General features: G+C 41.5%; 1 protein-coding gene across 4 annotated transcripts in view; it reads left to right on the top strand.

Moving 5' to 3' along the window:
- The first annotated feature begins 6,446 nt into the window (after positions 1–6,446).
- The window catches only part of RPGRIP1 (RPGR interacting protein 1), a 42,301-nt gene continuing 39,709 nt past the window's right edge, over positions 6,447–9,038 (top strand). For all 4 annotated transcript variants that reach the window (XM_044917855.1, XM_044917856.1, XM_044917854.1 and 1 more), the window contains exons 1-2: positions 6,447–6,684; positions 8,469–8,629. In XM_044917855.1, the coding sequence (XP_044773790.1) occupies positions 6,447–6,684; positions 8,469–8,629 (399 nt within the window). The remainder of the gene's footprint in view (positions 6,685–8,468; positions 8,630–9,038) is intronic.

The raw sequence follows: 9,038 nt of genomic DNA, 5'->3' as shown, positions 1-9,038 counted from the left end.
ATTCTGTCCATTCACAGAATGTCTTAGCATTGTCTTCTTTCTCCAGAGCTTCCATTAAGGAGAATATAGAGCTGATTCGGCTTAAGAAGCTCTTACATGAAAGGAATACTTCATTGGTAGCAACAAAAGCACAATTAACAGAAGTTCAAGAGGTGAGCTGCCAGGGCAGGGCAGTGTGGGATGGCCTGGGGCCCTCAAATCTCAGACCTCTGGCGTCCTTGGCTATTTGAGAAGCGCTACTGGGCCCAATCAGGCATCCAGTTCCAGTGGGGACTGTCTATCGCCAGTATGGGGGGGGAAAAGAGTCAGTATTATTTTCTCCATTATATACATGGAAGACCACAACTGAGAGAAATTAAATTGTCACACAACTTATAGGGGATATTCAAATCCAAGCCTTGTAATTCCGAGTCCATTCTTTTCCCAATACTTCCATTATCTCTCTATTAGGAAGAAGGCTCAAGCCCTGCCTTCTAAGGTGGAATTAAGTGGGGTTAACTTGTACCAGAGTTATCAGAATCACAAACCCGGAAGGAAAGATCATCTGGCAGTGGAGTGAATAATAAAGATTGGCTGGTACAAGTGAAGTGATCAGGTAAAAAATGACTGCAGTGCTCTAAGAGAGACAGCTGAGGGTCCCAACCAAGGCAGTGAGAGAGGCCCACAAAGAAAGGGCTGTATTGGGAACTTCCAGAAAGTAGAAGAATGGACTTCATCACCAAAAGGGAATGGGTGGAGAAAAAAGGGAAATGAAAGATGATTCCTGGTCTCTAGCGTGGGCAAGAAGATGATGGTGGTGTCATTCATCTAGATTGGCTACAGTTAGCACTGCCCTGGGTACTTCTGATGGGGATGAAAGGCATCTTCACAAGGTCAACCCCCAAACCTGTGTTTTGGAGAGAACTATGCATATGCTTGTATTCGTTTGACTTGGTTAATTTTGGTAGCACTTACAGAATGTGGAAACATGGGAAGGAAGATAATTTAAAATTGTATAGGCAAATAGCAATATTTGTAGGATTACATTTTTTTTTAAAACCCCATCTATTCCTCCATTGCATTAAAGGAAAAAAGGAAGCAAGCCATTCTAAATCCTTACCCATGTTAGTGGTAGTGGTAGAGATGACCTAAAATGGTGAGTACTCACCCACAGTTGTTTAAAATGTAGGTTTTACAATTTGTTTTTCTCCAGCAGTTTGTCTTTCTAGTCATTGTTTCTTGCACACATACTTAAAAATGTTTGCCTTCTCTTAATCCCTTAGCAGTAAAATATGGTGGTCGGTAGCACAGACGCTGGAATCAGACAGGCTGAAGTAAAGTTCTGCCTCTGCCTCTTGATAGCCCTATGATTCTGAGCAAGTGACTTAACTCTATGAGCTTTGGGTGTCTCATTTTTAAGGTTTCAGTAATAACAACTACCTCTCAGATATGCTGTGAGGATTAAAAAATAATATATGTGAAATAATTATAATGATCATAATGTAACAGATAATGAAACACACAGTCCTGCTCAACCAGTAACAGCTGTTGTAGTTGGTTTGGTTAGTGTTGCTTTTTCTGTTTCTAAAACTGGAAAGAAAACTCTATGAAGCATGCTGAGTAAGAGATAGCACCTACTCTGAAAATAACTCTTTTTCTTGGATATTCCACCAAATGCAATACAAATGTGAATAAATGACCCTTCATGCCTTTTAAAGAAATTGTGTCATCTGCTGTGTTCACAGACTTCCTGGCAAGCTAGGGCAAGGGAAAAGTAGCAGCAATTAGTAAACAAGTACACAAATTCACTTGATTTATGAGAATTTTAAAATATCTCTTAAACTAACCATTTAAACATTTGCTTTACAGAGATAAATATCAAAACAAATATTGAGTTGATAAATCAGTAGAATAATATGTATTTCTTTCTTTCAGGCATATGAAACTCTGCTCCAGAAGGTACTTAATAAAGATTGCTTAAATCTCTGTTTCTTAATAGTAAGAGTAATAACCCCCCCTCAAAATTTGTGTTAATCTTCAAGTAACCTAACACCAGAATTTAGCCAAGTAAATCGAAGTTATTATGACCTATAATTTCTATTAAGACAAATGTCCTGGGCGCCTGGGTGGCTCAGTTGCTTAAGCGACTGCCTTCGGCTCAGGTCATGATCCTGGAGTCCCTGGATCGAGTCCCGCGTTGGGCTCCCTGCTCGGCAGGGAGTCTGCTTCTCCCTCTGACCCTCCCCCCCTCATGTGCACTCTCTAATTCTCTCTCTCTCAAATAAATAAATAAAATCTTTAAAAAAAAAAAAGACAAATGTCCTATTACTATGATCAGAATATATTTACTGTGCCATTTTCATTAAACTGAAATATGAGATCTGAAACACATGGAATAGTATTTTTCAGCCTATTGCTAGAGAGAATTATATAGCATTTGTTCAGAAATTCCTAAGAGTATTCCTCTAGCACGTATAAGGTGATGAAATATAACAAAGGTGTTGCATACCTCCTCTGATATTCTTAAATGTTCAGCGCCATTCACTCCTGTGAATGGGGTGCCGGTGAAGCCAGGTGAATGGCCATGATGAAGAGTTTCTAAAGCAGAGTTCCCAGCATGAACAGCCACAGCTGTTCCTCACCAGAGAACTTCTGCACACTTCTGAGTTAGCATGTCACTTTGCTAGGTGCAGAGGAAAGAGTGTATCACCCTAAGAAGCATTCAGATAGCTTAGAACGTAAAGGCAGCCATGAAAAGTTATCACTTCACTTAGAGCCAGAGTTTAATTTGAACCTTGGGAAAATTCATGCTCCAATTATGCATCATAGTTTCCTGGAGTGGAAAATTCTCACTGACAGGAAACAATACTTCCTGAGCAACGCTAGAGTGATAAACAAGGCCAATTTACAGTGCAAAGGCACCATGCCATTAATCAAAGCCATTCTTCTTGACATCCACTAGGGAATGCTAGGGTTGCCAGTATCTTGAGATATTTCTGCTGAGTAATATGACCATTCCCAGGGCAACTTTCCTTTTGCCCCAGAATCAGGGAATCCTGAGTGCAGCCCATGATGCCCTCCTTGGGCAAGTGAATGAGCTCAAGGCAGAACTGAGGGAGCAGAGCAAGAAGGCTGTGAGCTTGAAGAGCCAACTGGAAGATGTGTCCATCCTGCAGATGACACTGAAGGAGGTAAATAATAGTAATAATTGAAAGGTGGCATCAGTTTTAAGTTACATTTCAATTTCAGAGATGTTAAAAAGTATATCTTAGCAACATTATGGCTATTTCATTTTTTCCAATGAGAAAAATGAGGCTCCAAGTGGTTAAATAATTGCTCAAGATTACACCATTAGGGAGAAAACTGGGATTTATAGGGTTTTTTTTTTTTAAGTTTTTGCTGTATTACAATGTTCTGCTGCTTCCTTAACAGTAGAAACCCAGACACCATGAAAATTTGCTACAGAGAATCCTCATTATTTCCAGTAAAAGTTTCTATCACACCAGTTGGTTCAAGTCTTTCTAGTTGAGTGGCTCCTCATAGACATGAGACATGAACATAGAAAGCCTTCTACCCAAGCCCCACTCTGCCACAGAAGAAGGGAGACGTGCAAGGCCACAGGTGTTACAATTTTTATCTCAGGCACCCTACTGTCATTCTTAGTTTCAGGAGAGAGTTGAAGATTTGGAAAAAGAGCGAAACTTGCTGAATGACAATTATGAAAAACTCTTAGAAAAGTGAGTAACAAGTTTGGGTCCCAGAGCACTGTTTGTTATAAAAGACAATTATAGAAAAGTGCCCTCACATTCTAAAACAATGCCTAGTGTGGATAAGCGGAAGCTGGTACTCAGCACTGTTAGTGAGAATATAAATCGGCACGGTCTTTTTAGAAGGGAATTTGGTGCTATCTATCAAAATGTTAAACATGGGGGCGCCTGGGTGGCTCAGTCAGTTAAGCGTCTGCCTTCGGCTCAGGTCATGATCCCAGGGTCTTGGGATCGAGCCCCCATCGGGTTCCCTGCTCGGCAGGAAGCCTGCTTCTCCCTCTCCCACTCCCCCTGCTTGTGTTCTCTCTCTCGCTGTGTCTCTCTCTGTCAAATAAATAATTAAAGTCTTTTAAAAAAATGTTAAACATGCATATACATGAATTTGCAAAGATAATGTATAATAAGAATGTTTTTTTCTATTATAATTTTATTATGTTACGTTAGTCACCATACAGTACATCATTAGTTTTTGATGTGGTGTTCCATGATTCATTGTTTGCATATAACACCCAGTGCTCCATGCAATACATGCCCTCCTTAATACCCATCACTGGGCTCACCCATCCGCCACCCCCCCTCTAAAAACCTCAGTTTGTTTCCTGGAGTCCATTGTCTCTCATGGTTCCTCTCCCCCTCCGATTTCCACCCCCTTCATTTTCCCCTTCCTTCTCCTCATGTCTTCCATGCTATTCCTTATGTTCCACAAGTAAGTGAAACCATATGATGATTGTCTTTCTCTGTTTGACTTATTTCACTTAGCATAATCTCCTCCAGTTCCATATAATAATAAGATATAATATAATAAGAATGTTAATTACTACGTTGTTACTAATAGTAAAAAAAAAAGGTGGAAACATCCAAATTTCCTTTAATAGAGATTAAATAATGTTGCATCCCCACAATAAAATACTATGAAGCTGTTAAAAATGAGGTAGACTTATATGTCTAAGATATATTATTAAAAGAAAAGTCAAGTTGTAACAGAATATGTTAACTCTGACTTATTTATGGGGGATGTGTGTGGTGTGCCCGGGTGAGAGAGAGAATCTGCAAACCTCTCATGAGATGAAAGGATTGGAGTAGGGCAAAGAGGCACCTTCACTTTTAATCTATATACTTCTGTATCATTTTAATTTTTTACAACAAGCATATATTCATTTATTAATTTTGAAATTTAAAATACCTGATGAGGGTATTTTAGGGGCATCTGAGTGGTGCAGTCGGTTAAGTGTCCGACTCTTGGTTTCGGCTCAGCTCATGATCTCAGGGTCATGAGATTGAGCCCTACGTTGGGCTCTGCACTCAGGGTAGAGTCTGCTTAAGACTCTCTCTCCCTCTCCTTCTGCCCTCCCCACCCCTCCCCCGCTTTCTCTCTCTCTAATAAATAAATCTTTAAAAATAAAATACCTGGAAGTTTAAAAAAAAAGTTAAATATGCCTTCTGTCTCAGTTAAAGGGTATAGGGGATAGATTGGGGAGATGGTATGGGAGCATCCTGGGAATATCTGATGCTCTTCAACTCAGTGAAACAAAGTGGTGTGGGGATTATTCACTTTGAAGAGTCTATGTAGCAAACATTACATTAGCCCCTTCCCTTCATCACTCAGAATGTTATCTGCTTTGATCATCATGTAATGTATGGCTAGGAAGTGCCAAGAACTTTTTTTTTTAAAGATTTTATTTATTTATTTGACAGAGAGAGAGACAGCGAGAGAGGGAACACAAGCAGGGGGAGTGGGAGAGGGAGAAGCGGGCTTCCTGCTGAGCAGGAAGACCGATGTGGGACTCGATCCCAGGACCCTGGGATCATGACCTGAGCCGAAGGCAGACGCTTAATGACTGAGCCACCCAGGCACCCAGAACTCTTTTTTTTTTTTTTTTTTAAGTGGGCTCCATGCCCAGCATGAAGCCCATTGCAGGGCTTGAACTCACGACATTGAGATCCAGAGTCAGACGCTTAACTGAATGAGCCACCCAGGTGCCCCCAGAACTCTTAAAACTGGCTTAAGCAAGTTGTTTTTAGACCACATTTATTCAAATGAAAAATAGGAAAAAGACATCTGCAGAAGTAATAGCTTGATTATCAATGTCACTTCACTTATGTAAATAATCAAAGACAGACCATGTGTTTTACACTCAAAATGGGTCTGCCCTGACAGCTAGTTACAATGGTGTGCAGGGTACAGTCATTGAAAAAGGTAGTTCCTGCCCTTCAGTGTAGTAATTTATAATCTAGTTCAAAGGCAAGTATTCTCTAAACCAGCCATTAGTGAAGGTAGATAGAGGAGTGGAGTAAGGAAAAGAGGAATATTTTGTTCCTCATTTTTTTGAAAGTCTATTTATTTAAGTAACCTCTGCATGCAACATGGGGCTTGAACTTACATCCCCGTGGTCAAGTCACGTGCTCTTCCGGCTGAACCAGCCAGGTGCCCTCCCTGTTCCTCATTTTTAATTCAGCAGGCCTGAGAATGTCTTGGTACACAGTACCTGAAGAAAGCCATCATGCTGGACAAGTTCCTTGGGAAATAGATGTGACTTGGGTTGTTTGCTCAGTGGGTTATCTGAGACCTAAACAGAAGTGATACTAAGGAACTCCTCAGTAGAGCCCAGAAGTTCCAAGGCAGTTGGTAAATGACAGTTATAGAGAAAGCAGGGACAGAAAAAACATGTAGGGGAATGAATGATGTGCTAGGCCCAGGAGATGCTGAAACTGTGTTATAAAGACGTCACATCACACACCTTTGAGTATTTATCCAACTCTCTCCTCGCTCCTTACTTGCTTCCCATACTCAGCATGCTGGACAGCAGTAATCAGCCTCACTGGAGCACTGAGCTCGTAGGAGAACAGCTACAGCAGAAAGTCTCTCAGTTGCAGGACCAGCTGGACACTGAGCTGGAGGAGAAGAGGAAAGTCTTACTTCAGCTGTCCAGAGAGAAAGGTAGGTCAGGCTGTGAAGACCTTTCTCAAGTGAGGCATCCGTTATGTCTGGTGTGGGAGAAGGGAACTTGGGCCAGCATTTCTCCAGTCCTCTCCAGTCCCCTCTAATCCCCTCACCTGATCCTGTTTTTGTGTGGATCAGGGATAACTAGAATAAGAACACTGGCAAGCTGGCAATCAGATCAGACTTACAATCAAGAAAGCATGACACCTACCTCACATGCAGAAGTTATTATATGTAATGAGTTTTCATTTGAGAGGATGACAACTCTTAAATTTATTGTTTTTATTTATTTATTTGCTTTTTGAGAGAGAGAGAGAGAATCTTGGGCAGTCTTCGTGCCCAGCATGGAGCCCAAGGCGGGGCTCAATCTCACGACCCTGAGATCATGACCTGAGCCGAAATCAAGAGTTGAACGATGCTCAACCAACTAAGCCACCCTGGCGCCCCTTAAATTTATTGTTCTTAAACATTCACTTTATTTGTTGAAAATGCCTTTTATTCTTACCAATTATTTTAGAGGTGACTGGGAGTCTTGCTTTTTGTTTTGTTTTGTTTTAGCCCCTCAAACTGCGAAGCAAATTACTGCTCTTGGTTACTACTTCCATTTTCCCGTCTTAACTCGGAATCACAGTAGATAGTTATTCTGAAGATTTTTAAATACTGTCAAAGAGACCTTTGTCTCACTTCTTTTTGCTAGGTTCGACCTTAATATTTAGTCATATCAAGGTTAGATTTCATTAGATTCTAATATATTCACATAGAAGAGTGAAGGAAAAGAAGTATCAAGAAAAATGGAGTTAGGAACCATAAAGGGATAAAGCTCAGGAGCACATGCTAAGGACCTTGTAGTATATATGAGATACAAACAAAGTATTGTAAAGACTTTGGGATAATCTAATCTAAACTCCCTCCTTTAATGCATGATAATGAAATGATCACTAAACCTTCCTTCCCTGAAACACCCATACCCACCCACCCAAACACATGCATGCAGAAATGCCCAAATGCCCATTCTCCCTCCCTCCAGGTCAGGGTGGGAGTGGGAGGTGTCACAGGGAACCGATAGCATGGAACTCAGAATGGAGTTGGGGAGATACTGGTTTGGCTGGTGCTAGCAAAAAGTTTGCACTGTAGGGGCACCTGGGTGGCTCAGTCAGTTAAGCATCTGCCTTTGGCTCAGGTCATGATCTCAGGGTCCTGGATCAAGCCCTGTGTCAGGCTCCCTGCTCAGTGGGGAGTCTGCTTCTCCCTCCCCCTCTACCCTTCCCCCCCCCACCTCATGCTCTCTCTTTCTCAAATAAATAAATAAATAAAATCTTTTTAAAAAAGAAAAGTTTGCACTGTAGAGGTGCCTGGCTGGCTCAGTTGATAGAGCATGCAACTCTTAACCTCACAGTTGTGAGTTCAAGCCCCACATTGGGTGTGGAGCCTACTTAAAGTAAAAATTAAAAAAAGAAAAAAAAAGTTCGCACTATCCCAATTAGTCAAGTGGCTCTGTTTGCTGCTGGTGGTGGTTGTGTTGTTTTTTTTTACAGTTCTGCAGGTGTTTTTTGTTTTGTTTTTGGAGTCCCAAGTGTCAGCTCAGTTTACTGGGTCAATAAGCTGGAACCCCTCTGTAGAAATAAGATGAAATTGCTTCTCTAAAAGTAAATTTATAAAATAAATTAAACATCAGTGGGAAAATTTAATTCGCACTTGGTCCAACTTTAAGCTTGATTTCTGATAACTACAGAGTTTCAACTTTCTGGATGATTCCCCTCCCCACCCCCCCTGCCCCCCAGCTCAAAACAAGGATCTGCAGCTTGAAGTCACCAATCTGCTTCAGAAGCATAAGCAGGAAGTAGAGATCCTCCAAAATCAAGAGATAATTTCCCAGTCTCTTGACAGGCAATCTGAACCAGCCACTCACCCAGCTCTATTCCAAGAGACCACTCCGACAGAGGTAAGAGCATGCCTAATCAAGCAGGTCCCCTGAACAGAGGGATCCCCTGTATAGTGGGATGTCTGGCAAATACCCCTGGAAGAGACGATGCTTGAGGGCAGTCTTCAGAAGGCGGTGAGAAGGCTGAGAATACAGATAGCTTCATGGGCTCCACACATTTTTCCCACCCTTTACAGCTCACAGCATTTAGAATGCTTTCTCAGACGAGGACTTGCAATGATCTGCAGAAGAGCCAACAAGCTATCAGAGGCTGTGTAACTTACTGCCGCTCCTGAACATGAGCAACTAGGGAAGAAAGCCCTTGTGAAGTGCCACAGTCCCCTTTCACTCCTGCTGCTGGGATTTTCCTATTACCAACAACTGCTTTGAGAATAGTTATTACCGTGCCTCTCATATTTCTGTTCCCTTT

Source organism: Neomonachus schauinslandi, chromosome 9 (assembly GCF_002201575.2).
Source record: "Neomonachus schauinslandi chromosome 9, ASM220157v2, whole genome shotgun sequence".
NCBI classification, from domain to species: domain Eukaryota; kingdom Metazoa; phylum Chordata; class Mammalia; order Carnivora; family Phocidae; genus Neomonachus; species Neomonachus schauinslandi.
This window is presented reverse-complemented; position numbering and strand designations above follow the sequence as displayed.